General features: G+C 52.6%; 1 protein-coding gene across 11 annotated transcripts in view; it reads right to left on the bottom strand.

Annotated features, from left to right (window-relative positions):
* FRYL (FRY like transcription coactivator) overlaps nucleotides 1-25,503 on the bottom strand; it is a 2,483,143-nt gene that overhangs the window by 1,139,267 nt on the left and 1,318,373 nt on the right. For all 11 annotated transcript variants that reach the window (XM_086962669.1, XM_086962670.1, XM_086962671.1 and 8 more), the window contains one exon: nucleotides 4,483-4,623. In XM_086962669.1, the coding sequence (XP_086818795.1) occupies nucleotides 4,483-4,623 (141 nt within the window). The remainder of the gene's footprint in view (nucleotides 1-4,482; nucleotides 4,624-25,503) is intronic.

Below are 25,503 nucleotides of genomic sequence, written 5' to 3'. Positions count from 1 at the left end.
CGGCAGCTGAGTTCGTCCGCCCTGGCGTTCAGGGATCCTACCAGGTGTTGAACCACCAGGGTGACGCCCTGATGTTCCAGCCATGTCCAGAGACGCAGAGTCTCCTGACAAAGGGTCCACAACCCCACCCGGCTCTGTTTGTTGCAGTACCACATGGAGGTGGTGTTGTACGTGAACACCTGCACTACACTTCACCGGACAGAGGGAAGGAATGCCTTCAATGCAAGCCGGATCGCCCGCAGCTCCAGAAGGTTGATGTGGAACCGGTACTCCGCCGGAGACCAGAGGCCTCTGATCTCCCTCTCTCCCATGTGGCCCCCCATCCCAGGAGGGACGCATCTGTCACCACTACGTGCTCCGGTTGGGGAATGGAGAGAGATCTGCCGCTGACCCAATCGCGGTTCGTGAGCCAACACTGCAACTGTTTCGCAGTGCCCTCCGAGATCCGGACGTGGTCGGAGAGGTTGTCATGATGCTGTGCCCACTGAAACTTCAGTTCCCACTGCATAGCCCGCATCCGCCAGCGGGCGTGATGCACCAGAAGGATGCAGGAGGCCATCAGCCCCAGGAGCCGCACCGTCAACCTGACCGAAACTTGGGATAAAGGCTGAAAGACCAGAATCAGAGCCTGAATATCCCGAACCAGCTGTTCGGGAGGATAAACCCGAAACGGCGCAGAGTCTAGAACTGCTCCGATAAAGAGGAGCTTCTGAGAGGGACACAGGTGTGACTTCGGCACGTTGATGGAGTACCCCAGCGAGTGCAGGAGGTCGGCCTTAGTCTGGAGGTGGGAGACGACTGTTTGGGGCAAGCCCGCCTTAAACAACCAGTCGTCGAGGTAGGGAAAAGCTGAAACCCTTAATTTGCGCAGATGAGCTGCGACCACCGCCATCACTTTCGTGAACACCCGTGGGGCGCTGGTAAAGCTGAAGGGGAGCACAGTAAACTGAAAGTGCTTGTAGCCTACCGTGAACCGTAGGTATCGCCAATGGGCTGGCAGGACGGGGAAGTGGAAATAAGCATCCTGCAAGTCCAACGCTACCATCCAGTCTCCTGAGTCCAGGGCAGCTAAGACCTCAGCCAAAGTCAGCATCTTGAACTTCTCCTTCCGGAGGAAGCCGTTGACGCTCCTTAAATCCAAGGTAGGGCGTGGGCCCCTTTTGCCCTTCTTGGGTACCAGAAAGTAGTGGGAATAGCAACCACGTCCTACTTCTGGCCAGGAAGGTGCTCGACAGCCCATTTGGCCAAGAGGGCCGTAACTTCCTCCTGTAGAAGTCGCAAGTGATCCCCCGACATGCGGTGGTACTGCGGTGGCATGGCTGGAGGGGTCGCCTCGAAGGGGAGGGAGTAACCCCTTCAGACGATTTGCAGTACCCACCTGTCCGATGTGATGGAGGGCCGGTGGAGGTGGTGATGGCGAGCCAAGCCCCCCCACTGGCGTCGAATGGGCCTGAAGGATTTTGAGGCAGATGCTGCGCGGGCGGGTGTGGACTGACCTTGCCAGTGTCCCCCGGCACCACCACAACGGTTAAAACGTCCACGAGCGCGTTTAGGTTTGTTTTGCGGCCAGTGGCTAGCTGGACATGAGGGGGCGCCCCTTCCTTGGCCATAAAAGGGACGAAAGGCGAAGTCTGCTGGTGTTGGCCGAGGCCCAAGGACTTGGCCGTAGCCCTGGAGTCCTTAAAATGTTCCAGCGCGCTGTCCGTCTTGTCAAAAAGGCGATGGCCATCAAAGGGGATGTCCATAAGGGATGCTTGGAAATCGCCCGAAAAGTTGGTGGACCTCAGCCAGGCGTGGTGGCGAACCACCACCGACGTTGCAATTGCCTTGCCTAGCGGGTCCGTGGTATCCAGTCCACACTGAATGGAATATCGTGCTGCGTCCCTTCCCTCCGCGAGGGCCTGGGTTAGCTTTGCCTTGATCTCCGCCGGACACTGCGGCAGCACTTCCGCAACCGTATCCCACAAAGAGTGAGAGTAACGGCCCAAAAGACAGGCAGTGTTGACAGACCGCAACCCCAAACTCAGTGAGGAGAACAGCTTCTTACCGAACTGGTCGTAACTTTTGGATTCCCGATCCGGAGGGGCGGTCGGGAATGCGGTCTGGGAAGTTGAGGCTTGGATCACCAGGCTCTCAGGGGAGGGGTGAACAGACAGGAAGCTGGGGTCGCACGGAGCTGGGCAGTGGCGTCGGGCCACGTTCCGATCCAAAGGGAGGCCTGTGGAGGGCTTGGACCAGGTGCCCAACCGAACGTCAGTGAGGGCCTCGTTGAACGGCAGGAGAGGCTCCGAGGAGCTTGCCTTAGGTTTGAGTACCTAAGTGAGGAGGTTAGTCCTCACGGCCGCGACTGGGAGCTCAAGAGCCAAGGCCTTGGCTGCCCGAGTCAACACCACGCTGTACGCAGCCACCTCCTCCGTAGCCAGGGTAGGAGGGGAGACAAAACCAGTGTCGGGCGAAGTGTCCAGACCACTGGCTTCCCCAAGTTCGTCCGCCCAGTCCTCACTCAACTGGCACTGCAGAGCCAGAAGGTCCTCCGTCCTCCATCTCCTGAAAGTCAGGAAGAAAGGATGGAGCCAGATCTTTGTTGATGGGCTCGATGCCGGATCCGGACCGGGGTGGGGATTGGGGACTAAGCCGCTTGAGGCCGGCGCCGGCGTAGGGGTTGTAAGGTCGACCAGCGTCGACACGGATCGAGTCCTGCGGCGTCGGGACCGAAGCCGCCGGCCCGCTTGGGCTCCCAGATGGGCCCGCAGAACCCTAAGGCACCTCGACGGGACCAGACGGAGGAAAGCGAGACCTCATGACTGCGAGGAAGGCGCTGATCTCCTACGGTGTCACGTTCAGCCCAGGGACCGGCGGGTGTGGAGATGGACGCGGCGCTTGCGGCTCCAGTGGAGCCGCGTGGGCGGTGTCGCCAAAAACACCCGGCCACGTCATTTGGCTACAGTCGTCAGTAGGCTTGAACCCAGGCATCCCTACCGGCAACGGAGTCGATAAACGACTCGAGAAGATCCAAAACAGATCGAAAAAAGTTAGTCAAAAAGTGATTAAGGAGTACGGCTCTTCCCGGACCTGCGCTTGTTGGCGCAGAAAATAGAAGAACTGACTTCAGCGCACGGGGCGGCGTCTAAGTACTCCAACGACGTCATCCCGGCGACCACGCGCCGACGGACGCAGAGCCGCAGACGACGCCTACGGACGCGCAGGGGTACTGCTACGCAAAACGTTCCGGATCCAGTCTGACGCCTGGGGATATTCTAAGGTAAGGAATCTAACACTAACCTGTTTCTTTCAGATGCCCGCCGTAGCAAGCTATACCACTACTAAAGGCCCACTGCAGCGTTAAAGGCCTAAGCCAAAGGCGAGGGACTTTAACAAAGCAGAGGGACTTTAAAAGCCGATATAGCCCTGCTATGAAGGGCTATAAGGTTATTAGAACATTATGTCAATAGAGGGTAGAATGTTCTAACAAATAGAACCAAGACTTTAGGGAGCGCGAGGGGATTGAAATCCCCTCAGGCTCCCTGAAGCCTTTGTTCACAGCCAGAGCTGTGAACAAACAAACATTGGAATGTTGGAGGTCCGGGCTTATACCAGCCATTATAAGCCCGGAGCACTCCATTGTTTTCAATGGAGCTACCAACATTCCAATGTTCTAATTATATTTTTAATTTAAACCTTAAATGTTGAATAGGATAAGTTAAACGATTGCTAAAGGAAAGGAGAACACAGTCGTCTAGGATATGCAGTGGGCGTACTAGTTGGTGAAACTTTGGTTAGGGGGCATACCACCTTATCTATAGTCTAAGAGTGGTGCAGGACAAACAGCAAAAGATAGAGAGACATTAATCTCCAGCCCACTCCTCAATCCCCAAAATACAACCAAAACAAACCCAAAGAAAAGCAACATAAATAATGATTAACTGGCAATCAATTAAGAGAACGTTGACCCACACACTGGGTATGTGGTATATCCGCTTAGTTACATGCTGATGTGCCCCCTGCCAAACTCCTAGGTCAGCCAATGTCAAGTCAGAACATCATCTGTGCCCACCCCAAAAAAGTTCCAAGATTTCAATAACATAGTGGGATATTAATGTGTTAAGAGCTATCATCACATGTTGGTCAGTGGAGTCATCTGGCCAAAGTTTGACAGGAGATATAGCCAGCCACCATTCTGCTCAGCCTGAAGAAAGGAGCCAACAGGACACAGATCTGAAGGTTCTAGCTTAATCACAGCTCCTCAACACTTTTCTTACTTCCCTACCACAATCACAGATATCGACTACAGATCACAATGAAGCCTACTAGACAGGCTAAATTTCGCCAAAGTTTTCTGTTGAGCAGGTTTTATCCTTACAGGAAGATGGATATCAGAGATAGTGAAGAAACATGAGAAAATAATACAATGATGCACAATGCTGAAGAATTCAGTTCCAAAAGCAGCATGAGTTTCATGGGTCAATGGCAGTAAATACTTACATAAGGCAAAAGACTGGGTTCACTATTTACTCCACATATGCTGATTAAAAAGTGTAAAATGATCTTCAGATTCTTTGGCCAGCCATCTGCTAGGGTAGTCCAGACATTCTCTATCTCAGACCATGCCACTTCATCCCCGTACTAGAAAATAAAGAACTATACATGAGTCTAAAACATATTAGATAACATCATAAGAATTCATCAGTCTCATGGGCAGACTGTTGGGGCACCTGTTTAAAGGCAATCTATAATTACTGACCATTTGTCAACAACCTAAAATCTTACTAAACAGTAAAAATTATACTCACAGTTTTTTCAAAAGCATAAGTGTTGGAATGTGCGTGCATGCTCACCTAAAAAAGCACTCTAGTTAAAGGTGACTTACAGGTGGCGGGGGCAATAGTAACTACAGCCTAAAACCTCAAATGCCTTGAAAGGTACAACCTTAGCTCTCATCCTTGTCATCACTAGAGGAAGGTAGAAAAGAAATTTGAATGTGACTTGATCAGAATGTGTAAGAATTTGCATTAATGAACAAGTTACTTACCTTCGGTAACGATATATCTGTAAGAAACATTAGTTAGTGTTAGATTCCTTACCTTAGAATATCCCCAGGCGTCAGTCTGGATCCGGAAACTTTTGCGTAGCAGTACCCCTGCGCGTCGGTAGGCGTCGTCTGCAGGCGTCCCCTGCGGCTCCGCGTCCGTCGTCGGCGTCGTGCGCCGTGATGACGTCGCTGGAGTATATAGACGCCGCCTCCGCGCGCTGACGTCAGTTCATTGCACACAGCATTTCCGCGCCAGGAGACGCAGAGCCATGAGAGAACCAACACTGGTGCCATGTAAAACTAGGGCCCTGAAAGGGATGTCCTTAACCCTAGGTATCAGTTCGCAGAACGGGGAGGATGGGTGGGATCGGTAAGGAATCTAACACTAACTAATGTTTCTTACAGATATATCGTTACCGAAGGTAAGTAACTTGTTCATCTGAAAGAAACACGTTAGTGTTAGATTCCTTACCTTAGAATACATACCCCAGCAATACCAACCCCGGTGGTGGGTCTGCGAACCAATACAAACTACACCAGAAAGTCCTGGAGGACAGAACGGCCAAAGAAGCCATCCCTCCGGACTTGACTGTCCAGGCAGTAGTGCCTCGCAAAGGTGTGCAGCGAGGCCCACGTAGCCGCTTGGCAAATGTCCTGCAAGGGGACTCCCCGGCCCAGGGCAGTGGTAGCCGCCGTGGCCCGAGTGGAATGGGCCCTCAGCCCAACAGGAGGCTCCTTCCGAGCCAAAGAGTAGCACGCTTTGATGCAGAGGACGACCCATCGAGAGATGGTTCGTTTACAGACCGCCCGTCCCTTCTTCGCACCCACGTAGCCAACAAACAGTTGGTCATCCACCCGGAACTGGCGTGTGCGATCCATGTAAAATGAAAGCGCACGTTTTGGGTCCAGACGATGGAGCCGCTCTTCATCCTTTGAAGGATGCGGAGGCGGGAAGAAGGAAGGGAGGGTGATGGACTGCCCGATGTGAAAGGCCGAAACAACCTTGGGCAGGAAAGAAGGTCTAGTCCTCAGAACCACCTTATCAGGATGAATGAACAGGAAAGGAGGTTGGACAGAAAGAGCCTGGAGCTCACTCACTCTCCTGGCAGAGGTGATGGCAACCAGGAAAGCCGTCTTTAAAGTCAGGAGACGGAGAGGACAAGAATGAAGGGGCTCAAAGGGAGCACACATTAGAAAGGTCAGAACCAGGTTCAAATCCCACTGAGGCATCACAAACGGAACAGGTGGAAACATGTGAGTGATGCCTTTCAAGAATCGAGTTACAATCGGGGATTTGAACAAAGAAGGCTGATCAGGAAGCCTTAAAAAGGCTGAAAGAGCAGAAAGGTAGCCCTTGATAGTGCCCAGAGCAGAGCCCTGCTGGGCAAGAGAAAGAAGAAACAGAAGAACCTCCGAAAGAGGGGCAGAAAGAGGATCCACAGCCTTTGCTGTGCACCATGCCACAAATCTGTTCCACCGACAGGCGTATACCGACTTAGTGGAGGGACGCCTGGCTGCCAGAATAACATCACAGACTTCAGGAGGCAAGTCAAATGGCCTCAACTGCCGCCGCTCAATCTCCAAGCATGGAGGTGGAGACTGGACAGGTTCGGGTGGAGGACCGTCCCCTGCTGCTGCGACAGAAGGTCCTCCTGAAGGGGCAGGCGGATCGGGGGACCGACTGACATGCTGAGTAGCTCGGGATACCAGTATCTTCGAGCCCAGTCCGGAGCCACAAGGATAACTTGGGCCCGGTCGCGCCTGATCTTCTTCAGCACTCTGGGCAGAAGTGGTATAGGCGGAAAGGCGTATAACAGACCGCAACTCCACTAGCGCCGAAAGGCGTCGCCGTGCGAGTGCCGTCTTGGAAACTCCAACGCGCAGAACCGATGACATTGCGCGTTCTCTTCGGTGGCGCATAGATCTAACCAAGGCTCTCCCCATTGCAGAAAGATGCCTTGCGCCACGTCCGAGTTCAGACGCCATTCGTGATCCATCGAGCACCGACGGCTGAGTTCGTCCGCCCTGGCGTTCAGAGAACCTGCCAGGTGTTGAACCGTCAGAGTCACGCCCTGACGTTCCAGCCATTGCCAGAGGCGCAGAGCCTCCTGGCAAAGGGTCCACGACCCCACACCGCCCTGTTTGTTGCAGTACCACATAGCGGTGGTGTTGTCGGTGAACACCTGCACCACACTCCCGTTGACAAAGGGGAGGAATGCCTTCAGTGCCAGACGAATCGCCCGCAGCTCCAACAGGTTGATATGGAGCCGGGACTCCGCCGGAGACCAGATGCCTCTGATCTCTGCCTCTCCCAAGTGGCCACCCCAGCCCTGGAGGGACGCGTCCGTCACGACAACGTGCTCCGGTTGGGGAAGGGAGAGGGACTTGCCCCTGACCCAATCGCGGTCCGTAAGCCACCACTGCAGTTGTCTCGCAGTGCCCTCCGAGATCAAGACGTGGTCGGACAAGTTGCCCTGATGCTGGGCCCACTGAAACTTCAGGTCCCACTGCAGAGCCCGCATCCGCCACCGAGCGTGATGCACCAGAAGGATGCAGGAAGCCATCAGTCCCAGCAGCCGCAGCGTCAACCTGACCGAAACCTGGGATAGCGGCTGAAAGATGGGAATCAAAGCCTGAATATCCCGAACCCGCCGTTCCGGAGGATAAACCCGAAACTGCGCCGAGTCCAGAACCGCTCCGATGAAAAGGAGCTTTTGAGAGGGACACAGGTGTGATTTCGGCACATTGATGGAGAACCCCAGGTCGTGCAAGAGGTCTGCCGTCATCTGAAGGTGGTGGACGACTGTCTGGGGCGAGCCCGCCTTCAACAACCAGTCGTCTAGGTAGGGGAAGACTGAAACCCCCAACCTGCGCAGATGGGCTGCGACCACCGCCATCACCTTTGTGAACACCCGTGGGGCGCTGGTAAGGCCGAAGGGAAGCACGATAAACTGAAAATGCTCCTGGCCTACCGTGAACCGCAGGTAACGCCGGTGGGCCGGCAGGACGGGGATGTGAAAATAGGCGTCCTGCAAGTCCAACGCTACCATCCAGTCTTGTGGGTCTAGGGCAGCCAAGACCTGAGCTAACGTCAACATCTTGAACTTCTCCTTCCGGAGGAAGCCGTTGACGTTCCTTAGATCCAAGATAGGACGTAGGCCCCCCCTTGTCCTTCTTGGGCACCAGAAAGTAGTGGGAATAACAACCACGCCCTACTTCTGGCCCAGGAACGCGCTCGATGGCCCCCTTGGCCAAGAGGGCCGTAACTTCCTCCTGCAGAAGTGTCAAGTGGTCCCCCGACACACGGTGGTTCTGCGGTGGCATGGCTGGAGGAGAGGTCTCGAAGAGGAGGGAGTAGCCCCTTCGGACGATTTGCAGCACCCACCTGTCCGAAGTGATCGTGCGCCAGTGAGCGTGGTGATGGCGAACCCTGCCACCCACTGGCGTCACATGGGGCCGAAAGCACGGACTAGGAGGATTTTGGGGTAGATGCTGCGGGGGAAGGTGTGGTCTGACCCCGCCGTTGTCCCCGACCGCCGCCACGGCGGTTTCCACGGCCGCCACCGCGTTGAAAGGATTGTTGCGGCGCGTGGCTGGCAGCACGTGTGGGGGCGCCCCTTCCTTGGCCACGAAAGGGACGAAACGAACCCGTTTGCTGACGCTGGGTCGAGAGACCCAAGGACTTGGCCGTGACCCTGGAGTCCTTGAAGCGTTCCAGCGCGTGGTCCGCCTTGTCACCGAAGAGGTGACAGCCATCGAACGGCATGTCCATCAGTGTATTTTGGACGTCTGCCGAAAAATTGGCGGATCTCAGCCAGGCGTGGCGACGAATCGCCACTGTCGTTGACATAGCTCTGCCCAGCGAGTCGGTCGTATCAAGACCACACCGTATCGAATATTTCGCTGCATCTCGGCCCTCAGCCACAGCCTGACCGAGTTTTGCCCGCACCTCCATGGGGCATTCTGGCAGCAGTTCCGCGACCGTATCCCACACAGAGTGGGTGTAGCGGCCCAAGAGGCAGGCGGTGTTGCAAGACCGCAGGCCCAAACTAATGGACGAGAAGACCTTCTTGCCAAATTGGTCATACCTCTTGGATTCCCGGTCGGGCGGGGCCGACGGGAATGCGGACTGGGAGGTCGAGGCCTGGATCACCAGACTCTCAGGAGTGGGGTGGGTAGACAGGAACTTGGGGTCGTCCGGACAAGGACGGTGGCGCCTGGCCACGTTCCGATCAACAGGCGGACCTGAAGCGGGCCTGGACCAAGTGCCCAACAGAACGTCTGACAAGGCTTCATTAAACGGCAGCAGTGGCTCCTGTGGGCATGACTGCGGTTTGAAGACCTCGGTGAGGATGTTAGGCCTCACGGCCGCGACGGGGAGCTCAAGGTGTAAGGCCTTGGCAGCCCTCATCAGCACCACAGAATATGCAGCTCCCTCCACCGATGCCACGGTAGGAGGAGAGATCAAACCAGGGTTAGGAGAGTCGTCCAGACCACTGGCATCCCCCAAGTCACCTGTCCAGTCCGGGTCATACTGGCACTCGCGTGACAGAGGGTCCTCGGACCCCTCCCAACCTTCACCGAACTCTTCATCTTCTCCGTATTCGGAGTCAACGATGTAGACCGGCTCCTCGGGGTTCATGGGCCCCATCGGCGCCGAGACCGGCGTCGAGCGACGCCCGTCCGGCGCCGGGGAAGGTAAGGGGACGGCGCCGCCCGGAGCCGGCGCCGGAACCCCGGAGCCGGCCGGAGCCGGCACCGGAGAACCGGCGTCGCGCGGGGGCGGCGTCGGGGGTAACCCCGATGGCAACGGCGCCGGGGAGGCCGGAAGACCAGCCGGCGCCGATCCCGAAGGCCCTTGCGGCGCCGGGGTCGGAGCCGTCGGCGGCGCCGGGGCCGGAGCACCCGACGGCGCCGAGGCAGGGACACCCGAACCGCCAGGACCCCCAGACGGTAGCACTGGGCCCGAAGGCACCGTAGGCCCCGTCGGAGAACCGAGCGCCCTCATGGCCATGAGGAACGCCTCGATCTCCTCAGGCGTCGCACCGTGCCCAGGGACCGGAGGGTATGAGGCAGGCCGCGCCGGCGACTCTCGCGGAGCCGCGGGGTTGGGGTCACCCGAGCCCCCGGCCGCATCGCGCGATTGTTGGGGGGAGTCGGGGGTACGATGACGACGCCCCGACTTCTTATGCTTCCTACCTGACGAGCCTGACGAGTGGTGTCGACTTCCGGAACGCTCGGCGCGGCTCCGCGATCGTTCCCTCGAACGCTCTCTCGACCTCCGGCCGGACCGGGACCGCTCCCGGTCCCGACGTGGGGCCGACACCCGGAGCTCCAGTAGCTTGCGGGACCGCTCCCGCCTAGCCTTGTTGGTGAGGGCCCGGCAGTCGACGCAGGAGTCCACGTCGTGGTCGGGGCCCAGACACCGGAGACAGAGGCGGTGATGGTCTGTGACCGACATCGTGCGCTCACAGTCATCACAGTGCTTGAACCCAGGCATCCTATCAGGCAGTGAGTAATTAACTTCGAAAAACTTGGTCAAAGACCGGAGTACTGCTCTTCAGATCTGCGTCCACTGGCGCGGAAAAAAGAAGAACTGACGTCAGCGCGCGGAGGCGGCGTCTATATACTCCAGCGACGTCATCACGGCGCACGACGCCGACGACGGACGCGGAGCCGCAGGGGACGCCTGCAGACGATGCCTACCGACGCGCAGGGGTACTGCTACGCAAAAGTTTCCGGATCCAGACTGACGCCTGGGGATATTCTAAGGTAAGGAATCTAACACTAACGTGTTTCTTTCAGATATGTGAATAATTAGCTGTTATTTTATGAAAGTTTAATAACAAAGGCTTTTTTGTTAGTCATGAAATACAATTCAACCGTATCTACTTTTAAGAAAGCCGTATATGATAGTATCTTATATACTGCATGTGTATTGTTAGAGAACAAAGGCAGGGGATATTTTTTCTCACCACAGATTTACCCAACGGGGAGGGAATGGGTGCCCCCTATGCCCTACATAGGTTTAGCATATGCAATGCATAACAGACCTGAAGAGTTGATGCATTCTTCTTTTCTGAATAAAACTTGAAGAAGGTTTTCACATCGAATCTGACTGCATGGTTACCCTCACTTTTTTCCTGGTGTTTTGCTGGTTTTCGACTTAGTTTGACTGGGATCCTGTTAATCAAGACCCCAGTCTATCTGCTTTCTCCCTAAATTGGTTGTTCATGTAGTTTAGGTACACTCCAGATTGCATTCTGGGGGCCCTATGTACCTAAGGCATAGGTAACCAAGAGGCCTCCCAGGGGCTGCTGCATGTATTATGCCACCCCTGGGAGACCATCCAAAATGACACAACATGTCTGCTAACGCAGCCTGTGTAAGGTGGTGCATGCTCTCCCTAATTAGATGTAGGTTCACTATATCTATCCATATCACTGTGCATATAAACCTATCAGTCACCCCTATGGCAGGCCTAATCAATCCAGAAGGTTTTATGTGAGAGGGTGTCCATGCATAAGCAGAGCCCCTCTGCAGCCTTTGGAATCTATTCTCCGGGGTTGATCTGTGATGCAGCCATACCATATACTCTTAAGTGCATTGTTGGACTTGGCCCTTCTGACAGGCTCACCCCTGAACTTTTTGCCTTTTTAATGTAACATAATTATAGTGATTTCTGGTCTTTGCGCACTTTGACACTGTGTCCCAGTGTAAAGTGTGTGCGCTCCCTGAGTGCGTGTGTGAGATTGGCCTGCCCTCCCATAGGAATGCATGGGGGATATGTGTGTCCATGGTAGTTCCTGATGTGTGGGGAGTACAGGGTCTAGTTTGGTAAGTGTCGACTCGTGTGATTAAATGCTGCGCGATGATATGCATGGATTTATTGTGTCTAGTGTGGAAGTGCCACTTCTAGAAGTTGGCCTGTCTGTGCAGTGAATGTGAATTGACTGTCTGGCTTGTGATTGGCTGGAGCTGGCTGGTGTGCCGGACTCCAGGAGTAAGGATGGGTCTGCCCCGGTAGTGAATGGAGAGATCTGCATGTTGATGGGAAGGAGGAGTGCACCTGGGACCTGAATAGGGCTGGGCCTTCGCTCTAGAATGCTGGCTCCACCCCCTGTGGCGTGTCTGATGTCCCTGACCCACCCTGTGAATAGGCAGAGGGGCTGAGCAAAACAAAGTGCTCCAGAAGCAGTTGCATCTGGTTCGCCCCTTGCCTGCACCTTTGTAGACAAAGGATTTGTGTGTATAAAAAGAGGCTGTGACCTCATGTAAAATGTTCTTGTTTCCAAGTCGAATCTACCAGGGGTGTGCTGCTACTGGGGCCCAGGGGAAGGCTTGCCTCCCTGAGCCCTGCCAAACCCCTGGATGCCTGCTGGACTTTGTTGCTGGGACCAATCTTGCTTCAGGGGTCCTGGCTTGGTGGCCTTGGTGCACCCCTAGCACCTGGGAAGAGCTTTATCCTCATTTGTCCTTTTATCGGGGGCACCTAGCTCCTGAGAGCTGCATTTACTCGCAGCGCGGGTGCCCACCACACTTATGGCTGCTTACTGACTTCCCAAAAACGGGTGCCACCCCGCTTATTTAATTTTTTATCGCTGTGGGTGCCCACCCCGCTATTTACTTTTCATTGCGAGGGAGCCTACCCCTCATTTTGTGACCCCGAGTCTCACCGCTGCAGCCCGGGAGAAGTGCCGGAAGAAGATGTCCGGCCTGCCGCCTGGTTGTGGGCGGGGCCGACAATGCGAGCCAGAGCCTCGCGGGCTCCACTTCTGCTCCTCCCCGGCCGGGGAGAAGCCGCCGAGCCTCGCGGGCTCCACTCTGAGTCCCAGTTCCGAGATGGGGGACAAGGGCGCTGTCGGGCGGGGTTCCCAGGGATCGGGAGAGCTCCGCTTGCCGCCGCAGATTGAGGACTTCTGCCTCTGCCCCCCCCACCCAGCCGGTGAGTCAGCCAGGGAGTCCGAGTGGTGAGAGGCAGAGTGGGAGCGGTCTCGCCACAAGAGCGGGCCCCTCCAGAGTGGCACAAAGTCCTTTCTGGTTGTTTGAGCGGACCCGCTGTTGCTGGCCGCTCCACCGCTGCCCCTCTTTTGTTTCGAGGGCCCCATGGGGGTCCTGCATTCCTGGGGGCCTGTGTTCCCCCCCAGAGCCATTGTGCTCCAACGATAGAGCATTCCTTTTACTTAGGGGGCAGTGTCAGGCCCCCCCAATTATGTCCTGAGGGCTCCAAGGGTCCCATTATTTTATGGCTGGCCCAGAGGGGCCCGTGATTTCCTCCTCATTTCCGGAGCCACTGCGGTCCTTGGGGGACATGTTTTCTTTTAGAGCCTAGAGGGCTCCAACGCTGTGCATCAGGTTTTCAGAGCCTAAAGGGCTCCAGCAGTTGGCGCAGTTTTTCCCCTAAGGGCCAGTGAGGGCCCTGTCGCAGTTTTGGCTGATTCACAGCTGCCCAGCAAGTAGTGGGCAGCTGCACCGTTTAGGTTTTTCTTCCTAGGGACTTGCTCTTAATGAACTCAGGAGTGGGATGCACTCCTTCGGCCCTACTTTGGGCTTCCACAGCTGCGCAGCACTTAGTGCCAGCTGCAGCGTTTAGGCCCTGTTCTTGTCCTCAGCTGCCCAGCAAGTAGTGGGCAGCTGAAACGTTTAGGTTCTGGCGCAGTGGCGCAACCTGGATCTTGATGTGAATTATGTGCTAATGCTTTGGGTGTTAGGAAATGTGCTGTGTGTAGTATGTTTTGCACACCCTGTGTTTGATGCCTCTAGGTATGATGTATGCATAGGGAGGTTGTTTTACCTGTTTAGGTATGTTAGGGAGCTTGTACTTCGCTGTGTGATTTACGCCCCTAGTGTAAGGTTTTACTTAGGTGGTGAGGGTCTAAAGTAGTTAGACTGGTGGGATACTGTGTATGATGGATTTCATGGCACAGACTGTTGCAAGTGCAGTGATTATCAGTGTTTACTGACTGTACGTTCTGTGACCTAACTTTACTTGTATGTTTTAGTTCACCTTTACCAAGTTCACTTTGTGATGATCCTGACAGTGGTCCATGTGGCTATGTCAGGTGTACATAATCTCCTGTAAATATTGCCATTGCCAGTTGGCACAATGTTTATGGTGTGATTACTATCTGATGTGTTTTGATAAAACAAAGGCTATTTTTGATATAACCTTGTGTGGAGTTCCTTTTGTGGGGGGTCTGGGATGTTGTTGCTGGTGGGTGCGTGCGCAAATGTTTTACACATTGCCTCCGGGATCAGCCTTACTGCTCGTGTCACATTACTGCTCGTGTTACATTGCCAAGGGGGTGAGCAGGGGTTATCTTTGGGGTGTAACTTTCTAACTAAAGTGGTGGTTTCTGCCTGGCTTTGGCGCAAGCCTCAGCCAACCAGAAATCCCATTTCTAACATGCATCATGACCTTGCGGTAAATGCTAACTTTAGAACGACTTCACAGAAAACTGTCGTGTTTGGTGTCAAACACCTTGGAATTATACCTTCACACCAGTAACTTGTGTGAGACGTATTATTCCACCCTCCTAGAGGGAGAAATATGACACCGGTACACCCGGTACCAGCTTTCTCGACCCTGGCATCACAAGATGGATGCTGTCAGCCAGAGACACGAATTCGTCCTGCTGCTGCTGGACTCAACTCTGGCAGGGGAAGGCAGGACAAAAGGTTCCAGTCACAGGGAGGTGTAAGCACCTCCCAGACAGGCTTTAGTGTATTGGCCCCAGACGTGGCCTTCCTGACCGAGACCTGGTGGAACAACTCCTCGGCGCCCGACATAGCCATAGCCATCCCGGACGGCTAAAAGATCACCCAAAGGGGTTGCGCAAACAGAACCAGAGGAGAAATAACCATCGTCCACAAGTCCACCCTCAAGGTTGCCACCCACACACACACCCCCTCAACACCGCCATACACCTGCAATCCGGATAAACACCGAACCCAACACCACCCTCAGAGGAACACTCATCTACAGCCCCTCCCCGGACCCCACGCTCAGTTCAGCGACTCCATCGCCGACCTCGCCAGCACCCACGCACTCTCCTCCACGGACTACATCCTCCTCGGGGACCTGAACTTCCAACTCGAGAACAACAACTCCAACTTCGTCCACATGTTCGACAACTTCTGCCTGAGTAAACTCTTCACCGCGCCCACCTACGCCGCCGGCCACACGCTGGACCCAGTCTTCTCCACAAGCACCCACGTCTCCTTCGACCACATCACTGAACTCCACTGGACCGACCACCGGTGCATCCATTTCGCCTTCAAGAAACCAACCACTGCACCCAACAGCTGCTTCGCCGCTGCTGGAGCAAAGTCCAGCTTATCACCACCCTCTCCCAGAACCCACCCACCGACCCCACAAACCCAGACACTGCAGCCCGTAACCTCAGACACTGGACCGACGACTGCGCCAACACCCTTGCCCCGCTCAAGAAACCCTTTAACAGCCCCGCCAGCAAGAGAGCCACCTGGTTCACCGACAAACTCCAGACCTCTAAACGCGCATGCCGGAAACTGGAGAAAATATGGCTCCACGAACACACACCGGACAACAACGCAGCCCACAGGGACGCCACCCGCACACATCACCACCTCATCAGATTAGCCAAGAGATCCTCCTTTAAAGAATGCTTGGATAACAACGCACACAACAGCAAAGAGCTCTTCAGCATCGTAAAGGAACTCTCCAACCCCAGCGGCAACGACATCCCGCCCTCACAAGAACTGTGCGACTCACTAGCCATCTTCTTCCACCGCAAGATCTCGGACATCCACGACAGCTTTAACACCACTACCGCCCAGACTACGCCATACTCCACCTCCCCTGTGAACACCACCAGCGCCATCTGCCTGACCTCCTGGTCCAACGTCAATGACGATACACCCAAGGTCATGAACTCCATCCATTCAGGGTCCTCGTCAGACCCGTGCCCACACCACTTATTCAACAAAGCAGATGCAGCCATCGCACCCAAACTACAGAAGGTCATCAACATCTCCTTCTAAATAGCGACATTCCCGGAAAGCTGGAAGCACGCCGAAATAAACGCCTTCCTCAAGAAGCCCAAAGCGGACCCCAAGGACCTCAAGAACTTCCGGCCCATCTCCCTGCTCCCATTCCTGGCAAAGGTCTTCGAAAAAATCATCAACAAGCAATTGGCCCGCCTCCTGGAAGACAAGAACATCTTGGACCTATCCCAATCCGGATTCAGACGAAACCACAGCACGAGACAGCCCTCATCACCGCCACAGGCGACATCAGGCGCCAACTAGACAACGGCAAAACATCAGCCCTCATCCTCCTGGACCTGTCGGCCGCCTTCGACATGGTCTGCCATCGCACTCTAAAGACACGCCTCCTAGAAGCCGGAATCCAAGAGAAGGCCCTTGACTGGACCACGTCCTTCCTCTCCGGCAGAACCCAGAGCGTCTGCCTCCCACCCTCCCAATCCGAAGCCACAGACATCATCTGTGGCGTCCCCCAGGGCTCGTCCCAACATCTACATGGCACCCTTGCACAAGTGGCCCACCATCACGACCTCAACATCATCTCCTACACCGACGACACAGCTCATCCTCTCCCTCACCAAGGACCCACACACCGACAAAACTAACCTCCATGAGGGAATGAAGGCAGTCGCCGACTGGATGAGGAGCAGCCGTCTGAAGCTGAAATCGGACAAGACGGAGGAACTCATCCTCGGACCTACCCCCTCAGCCTGGGACGAGTCCTGGTGGCCGACCACACTGGGAACAGCACCAACACCCACTGACCATGCACGCAACCTAGGATTCATCCTCCACTCCTCCCTCTCCATGTCTAAGCAGGTCAGCGCTGTCTCCTCCTTCTACTACAACACCCTCCACATGCTCTGCAGGATCTACAAGTGGATCCCGACCGAAACAAGAAAAACGGTGACACAGGCCCTCGTCAGCAGCAGACTGGACTACGGCAACGCACTCTGTGCAGGAATCCCAGCCAAACACCTATGACAACTACAACGCATCCAAAACGACTCCGCCCGACTTAGTCAACGTCCCCCGCCGCAGCCACATCACCCCCCACCTGAGAGACCTACACTGGCTCCCTGTCGACAAGAGGATCCCCTTCAAGCTCCTCACCCACGCACACAAAGCACTCCACAACGTCGGACCAGCCTACCTGAACAGCAGACTCAGCTTCTACACCCCCACCCGCCAGCTCCGCTCCTCCAGCCTCGCACTCGCCACTATTCCCCGCATCCAACGAACGGCTGTAGGAAGGTGGATATCTGACTATGGTTGCCCCCAACTTCTTGCAAGGTGTTTTGCTGGTTTTTCGACTTAGTTGACCTGTGGCCCTGCTATTCAGGACCCCAGGCCCACTGCTCTCTCTGTAAAATGGATTCCATGTACTCTAGGGACATATCTAATTGGATACTGAGTCACCTTATCAGGCCCTGTACAGTGTACCTTAGGTACCCAGGGCATAGGTGCACCCAGGGCCTACCAGGGGCTGCAGCATGTATTATGCCACCCCTGGCTGGCCATCCAAATCTGACACAACTGGCTGATCAGTCAGCTGGGGCAAGGTGGTGTAATCACCCTTTGCTTTAAATATAGTATCCCTATATCTAACCCTAAAATGGACACATATCCTCCTATCAGTCACTCCTATGGCAGGGCTTATCAATCCTGAAGGCAGAGTGCTTGGAATTATGTGAGATGGTGCTCTAGCATGAGCTGAGCCGGTCTACAGCTTTCGGAACCAAGCACTTTAGCTGTTTCCATGATAACGCTATACCATATACTCTTAAGTGCATTATAATCCTCGCGGTTATTGCCAACTTTGGTATAGCATTATCAAAACATGTCGAGTAAGGTTTCATACGAATTGGAATACTACCCCCTCGCCAATTCTGGCGACGGGGGTAGCATTCCACCCTTCTAGAGGGACACGACATGTATGTAACTGTGAACCCCGGTTATAGTTAACTCGAGCCTCAGCATCACAAAATGGATGCTGCCACCACCGACACAAGTCTGACCTCCTGCTGCTGGGAGTCCTTCCAGCGAGGGAGGCTTGGACAATGGGTTTCCTGCCTTGGGAGGTGCTAGCACCACCCCAGACAGGCTTTTGTGTATTAGGTAGGACAGGGCTGAAAGGAATGAGACATGCCTGGGGCACACAAGGTGTCCCTGTGCATACACCGGTCTAAACCAGTTCCTGGGGCACTCCAGCCCCAGAGCTGGCGCAAGACCGGACAAAGGATAGGGGGTGTAACCACCCCCCTTCCTGGTCCCACCCAGAGGAGGGACCTAGTCGTAGTACAGCCCCCTTTAGCCGGATAAAAGTAGGAGTTGGTCCCATTCCAAATTAGATTATTCTGAACAACTTAACAAGAAGAAACTCTGGACTTCGACGTTCTGCTCCACAGAAGACTGAAGAAATCTCCCCTGTGGGCAAGGAGTGTCCACCCTGCACAAGCAGGCACCATCAGCGTCCAGCGACTTCCCTTTGTCGTCTTCCTCCAAGGATCCAGACTTCAGAGCCCGACGAGACCCGGATTCCCAGACCTCTCCGACCTCTACCTACATCTGCAGCTCAGCTGAGATCCGTGGGTGCGACGAGACACGTGGGACCAGCCATCTTGAAAGAAGCAGCACTTCGCTCCAGCACGACTTCTGAGGTAACCTCGTCCAAGTGCTGTGGGGACTGAGAAGCCCCGACCCCGAGCAGCTCCTGCACCGAAGACCAGCCCTCCAGCATCCACGAGATCTGCGTGGGGCCCTTCTGCCTGTTTGCTGCTCGACACGTTGTCTGGTCACTTGCCGGCTGACTAGTGACCTCCTAGACGAACTCCGAAATCTTCACTGCTGGTCTGGTTGCTCCAGACTGGCCCTTGCTCCCTTCCAAAAGAGGAGCACCCCGGACCCTCCTGGTCCACTCCAGACGGCGTTTCCACTCACCGCGTGGGTTGCCTTTGCCAAGGCCTGTTGACTCCGAATCCAAAGCAGACACCGCCGACAGCGAGAGCCTGCGTGAGACAGCTTGTGCCTCCATCCTGGTCGTCGAAGACACCACCTGGTCCACGTGGCTGCAGAGACAAGCGTCCACCTTCACCTGATTGCGACGACGACATCTGGTTCCACTCCTGGTTCCACTCCAGTCACTGGCTAGTGACTTTGAACATTGTCCCCTCTGCTTTCAGGTTCTTCTCTTCACTGATCCACCCTTGGATCACACCGGACATCTCCCTCCTGACCGCCTGCAGCATCTTTTCCTCCAGGCTCCATAGACTTCAAACCCGGAACCAGACACGACTTGGCACCTATGCACCCGCAGCCCGTGGGTGAGGTAACACGAGCATTTCGGTGCTCAAGGGTAGCTTGACTCTCCTAGTGTCCAGATCCACAGTCGTTTTAGTTCTACCTAGTCAGGATTGTCCGTACTCACCTTTTTCTTGAACTGTACTGTCCATAGACACTGTTATGCATCTCGTGTGTGAGTTCACAATCTGCACACGCGTTCCGTGGGCCTCCTATTACCTACCTCGAGTTAGTATAGCGTGGTCCCAGCGATCCAACAGCCTCTGGACAGCTCCATTCCTTTTATCGACTTTCACATTCCACTTACTTAGTATATGGTTTGTCGTGCCCCTAGGGCACCATTGTAATTTGTGCAACTTAAACGTATTTTTCCTAAGAGATTGTCATGTGCTTAGCCCTCTGATCTCATAAAGAGTTCAGAGGTGTATGTTAGTTAATAAATACTTGTTTATTTTCATTACAACCTGTGTGGTGTCCTTTCACTTGGTATTCAAGGGATTATATGTGGTAAAACAGCTGGCTTCACATGCCAAAAGAGTTTAGCCTAAGACTGCTTTGTCCATGCTACCATTAGGATAGCTGGTCTATAAGGTTGACTTACAACCAATCACCATAAGGGTTGTTTGGACTGATACAAGGTGATCACTAGAACTAGTGAACATCATATCAGGCCAACTTCTCACAACGGCCTCCGGCGGCAGATCCTTCTCCTACCTCGCCGCCAAGACCTGGACACCCTCCCTACCGACATACAGCAGACCCAAGATCTACTCGCCTTAAAAAGACTCCTCAAGACCTGGCTCTTCGAAACGTAGCAGCACCCCCCCCCCCCCCCCCTTTACTTCCCCTCAGCGCCTTGAGAACCTCACGGGTAAGTAGCGTACTCTACAAGTAATCAGATTCATTTATTTATTTATTTTTGCAATTTATTGAGCGCACAAATACCCTTAGGTGTCTCGGCGCCATTGAGGAGAGATCCGTGCTGAGAGAAAGGTAGCCTAAGCTTGATCAAAAAGCCAAGTCTTTAGCTGCTTACGAAGTGTCAACAGTGAAGGGCTCTTTTTTATGTGGAAAGGAAGTGTGTTTCACAGTCTAGAGACAGCGACAATGAAGCGTCTGTCTCCCCAGTTTGCCTTTTTCGTACGGGGGACTGGCAGTAGATGAGCTGAAGAAGAACGTAGAGTTCTAGTTGGCATGTATGTGCATAAGGCTTTTTTCAGGTAATGCGGCCCTATATTATTCATAGCCTTATAAGTGATGCACAAAGCCTTAAATTTTGTACGGCTTCAAAATGGAAGCCAGTGTAGTTGTCGAACAATAGGGGAAATTGATGCAAATTTTGGTGTCCGTGTCAGAATTCTAGCAGCAGCGTTTTGGATGAACTGCATCTTACTCATGAATCGCTCCTGAGCGTTTAGCAATAGTCCGTTGCAGTAATCCATTTTAGATAGTACTAACGTGCACATAAGGGTCTTGCCTGCATACAGCGGGAGAAACTGCAGGAGTTTCCTATTCATTCGGAGGGTATAGAAGGATGACGAGACCACTGCGTTTGCGTGACTCAAACGACAGCTTCTCATCAAATAAAACCCCTAGATTTCTGACCTTTTTTACTGGGGTTGGGGGAGAACCCAGATCTGCCGGCCACCAAGTGGGAGACCAAGATGGAGTCAACCGGCCGAAGATCAGGACCTCGGTCTTTTCCGAATTCAACTTTAAACAATTATGGTCCATCCAAGTACTGATTGCCATCATTCCATCTTGAAAATTTGCTACTACTGCTTCTCCATTGTTATGGATGGCTAATATCAACTGCGTGTCATCGGCGTACAATGTTAACCCCATTCCATAAGACTTAATTACCCTCGCCAAGTCCGACACACAGATGTTAAATAGTGTCGGACTCAGCGAGGAGCCCTGGGGAACACCACACGGTAGTGAGAAGACAGGAGAGTAGAAGTCACCCAATTTAACAATTTGGGAGCGGTCTGACAGAAAAGAAGCCAGAAGAGATGTGGCTTTGTCAATGATGCCCAGTTTGCCTACACGGTTGATCAAGATGTTATGATCAACATTGTCGAAGGCAGCAGATAAGTCCAGCAGGATAAGCACTGCTGCACCTCCCTGGTCCATAATCTCTCTGACTTCATCTGCCGCTTTTATTAATGCTGTCTCTGTCCCATGGCCCTTTCTAAAGCCAAATTGTGTATCATCGAGAAGATTGTTCTGGTCGATGTAATTAGTTAATTGGCTATTCATTATCTTTTCGATTATTTTAGTAGGGAAAGGGAGCGCTGCAATTGGTCGATAACTTTTCGGCTCAGCCGGGTCCAGGTTGGATTTTTTTTATAAGGGGTTTTATTATGGCCTTCTTCCAGATTGAGGGGTAGTGTCCCGAAGAAAACATATTGTTGCAAATTTCTGTAAACACAGGTGCTATTAGATTAGAAACTGACTTAAGTATCTGAGGAAGACATGGGTCTAATGGTGATCCTGATTTAGTTATTGTAATAAGGTTTGTTATTTGATTAAGAGATGTTGAACAGAAATTTTCAAAGGTGGTAGAAATAGGGGTGACATCCTCATTGGAGCTAACAGAATCCAGGTTGGTTTGGGCAGAGAAGTTTAAAAAGATGTCATTAACTAATTGATTGGCTGGGTGCACTCTGCGAGTGCTTTGATGTCTGCATTGGGGGCACATTTGGTGTCCCTGTGCATAGTCCAGCACAAACCGGTTGCAGGAGCCATTTGCTCCTTCTCTGGTGCGGAACTGGACGAAGGACATGGGTGTAGCCACCCCTCGGTCCTGACCCTCCCATAGGTGGGTCCCCAGAGTTTGCGCCACCCCTTTCTTGTGTATAAAGTAGGAACACCTGGATACAGTACTTTAGATTTACCTGAACGAAACCCTGCTAAAGAAACCAAGTACTCTGACTATCTACACTGCGTTGGATGACTGAAGAATCTCCATTGGAGTAAAGGAGTTCCTCCCCTGCTAAGCAGGCACCAAAGATGCATCTAACAGATTTGCAACTACGAAGCTCCTGAGGACTCCGAAGACTTTTACCATACAGGAGGTGGGTTTCCAAGTGTCCCCGATGTCGACTAGTGTGCTCAGCAAACCTGAGACCAGTATCCCTAGTGGGGACCGTGCAACCCGAGCCCTTGGGAACCATGTCCATTTGCAGAAGCATCTGTTTTCCGGCGACCCTTGAAGCTGTGCTTTGGGCTACTTGTAGTCCAGACCAAAAGCAGTGATTCCACCGAAGATTACCGGCCTACACTCCACTAGTGTTCCGTGGGCTGGTATTTTGTGATTCCTCTCTAGGTCCCTTCGTGATCCCTAGTCCGTTGGCCTGTGGGTCCTTGTGAAGGCAACTTTAACTTTCAGTGGGCTTACCTGGTTGCTTCAGAAGGGCTCTGACTCCATCGCTTGAGGAGCCTCCCCCAGGACCTTGCTGGTCCTCACAGTAAAATCTTTTCTCTGACCGCATGGGTTGCAGTTGTCAAGGCTTGTTGGTGTTCAATCCGGACACTGAACCCCCAGCACTCGACATTCTTCGTGGGACAGGGAGCATGTGCACATTCGTCCTCGACATCTCCTGATCCCAGTGGCTGCAGAGTCAAGCTTCACCTCTTCTCCTCTAAAGCACCCTACATCGGTGGGCATTCGTCTACCAAGCCCAAGGTCACTGGCAAGTGACCCACACCCTGTCCCCTCTGCTTTCAGGTTCTTCTCAGCTTCGATCCAGGCTTGGAACACACCGGACACCACTTCTCTTCACGGCAGCAGCACTTTGCAGCATCATGCCATTGAAAAAGACATAGATTTCCAACACCAATTGACACCTATGCACCTTAGGTAACACGAGTACTCCAGTGCTCACATGGGTGCTAGCCTTAGAACCTTATACGTTTGAAAGGGTTTGCTTTAAGTTTAAGTGTCCTTAAAATTTAAAATTCCGACAGCGACTTTCCCATAAGTTGTACGGAGCTTGCGGCTGTGTTCTCACTGCACGCGTCCCCCTTGGGTCCCCTGTGGGTCCCCTGTGTCACTACCTTGGGTGGTTCCTTGGGGTCCCAGCGATTCTACGTGCTCTAGGCACTGTGTCTAGTCAAGTCCTGGTTGTTATACCAATTTCTTAGTATATGGTTTGGTCTCCCCCTGGGGCCCACCATGGATTGTGTTGTTTACTGTCGTTCTAGCGATTTAACATTGTGTGCTTTTTTCTCTAAGCTCATAAAGAGGTTCGTAGAAAGTGTTTAGTAATAAATACATATATACCTTGTGTGGTTCTACTTTCATTTGGTCATTTAGGAGGTTATAGACTGGTAAAACAAGCTGCTTTACATTTCTTCGAGACTTAGCCTGATGGCTGCTCTTCACAGTCACCACTAGGATAGCTTTCTTTAAAGGTTGTCTTTAACCTAATCATCAATAGGGGTTGTTTGGCATGGTACAATGTGCCCACTATAACTAGTGGTCAACATATACCAGGCCAACTTCTCACAACATCTAACAAAGAGAATACTCCAGTGTGGCAAAAGAGATGGATGGCTTAATTATATTACTTTGTATTGGTCTCTTGGCACTACATTGTCTATTTGGATAAAATTATAGATAGACAAAAATATCATGCAGGTATACTACAGACTTGATGAAATAAAACTGACAGCTATTGTGAAGAAAAGTGTGTGAATGTATACTGCTAAGATCAATTAATGTAATATGATGCAAAGATCTTCAAGTAAAAGTCAGAATCTCCCTTAGTCTTTGAGCTGATGTGATTGTTATTAAAGAAGATACATTCTAAAACATCATGAGTTGCACTCTTGGTCTACGTCACTTTTAGAAAGTGCAAAGAATATGATCTGACACAGCTTACTTTTCTGAAACTGTATTAAATACTCCTCTCTTTTAACACCAGACAATAAAATATACTTTGATAAGTTTGTGTAATTGAACTGACCCACCTGCATGATATTTTTGTCTACTGTTTTTCATAAAACTCAACAGCCTTCCCTCCTCCAGTGTGTTCAGTAGCTTTAAACAGTGTAGGGTAACTATTGCTTGCTACTGGGGGGTGGGGGCGAGGGGAGAGGCCTGGAGGTCCCACCTATGTGAGAAACACTATTTAAGCAAGCTGTCTTGTTACATTTATAATTTTTTTTTTAAATGTATGTTATTTTCTTAGAAGTAAATTACAGGCATATAAGGTCATACACAAATTAAAGGAAATTACTTTTAATACTAGAACTGCATTGAGGGTATTACACTAAAGACCGCTCAAGTCCTCAGCACTAATTTGTCTAGAAAAAAGGTGGTTTTGAGAAGAAGTAGCAAAAAATGCCTGCAAGTCACTCCAGAGACTTGCTAAAGAAATGACAACGAGGAAGACAGTATTCACCACAGTAGATTACAAATGTGTCCCAACACCCATCGTAGAAGGATTTCCTAGATTAACGTCTGGTAACTTGGATGACATCCAACACACATCAGGTGTCAAATTGGAAGCATGCAATTGCTGCTGCTTAATCTCCACTCTTGATCAGGGGACATGCAAAGGAGTTAAATGTACTACCTTGGCCACTAATATGACTTTTCTCCAGTCATTCATGGTTCTTCAAAATGTGGGGCAGGAGAGGTAGTGGTGGGGAAGGCATGCAGAAGTCCCTTGTTCCATTTCAGCAGGAATTTGTCTGCTACCAAGTGTTTTTGCGGAAACACCAACACTTCCCAGTAACACATGGCAGTGGTTTAGTCTGAGAGGCTGCACCAGCCCACACATGACGGATGGCAGGAAAGCACCTAGAACCAGACAAAACATCATAGCTACAAATTTTAAAAAAAGGTGACGTGGAACAGACTACAGGAGAAACCGGATTGTCACATTCATAAAACGACCCCTGAACCCAGAAATGATACAATTGCTACCACTATCACTGTGTTTAAGATAGCTCTTATAAAAGGAGCAAAGGAGTCAGGTGTGATTTCAGGTTGTTGCTCCTGAACCCCAACAATCTCTGGTGGTTCGCAATCACCTGCAGGAGGTTGTTATTGCGGATAAGGTTTAAGAGGAGTACAGAGGTGGGGTCACAGGCTGTTTTCAAAAGGATATGGAATCTTACTGCAAAATTCCCTAACACGC

This window comes from Lissotriton vulgaris, chromosome 3_1 (assembly GCF_964263255.1).
Source record: "Lissotriton vulgaris chromosome 3_1, aLisVul1.2, whole genome shotgun sequence".
NCBI classification, from domain to species: domain Eukaryota; kingdom Metazoa; phylum Chordata; class Amphibia; order Caudata; family Salamandridae; genus Lissotriton; species Lissotriton vulgaris.
This window is presented reverse-complemented; position numbering and strand designations above follow the sequence as displayed.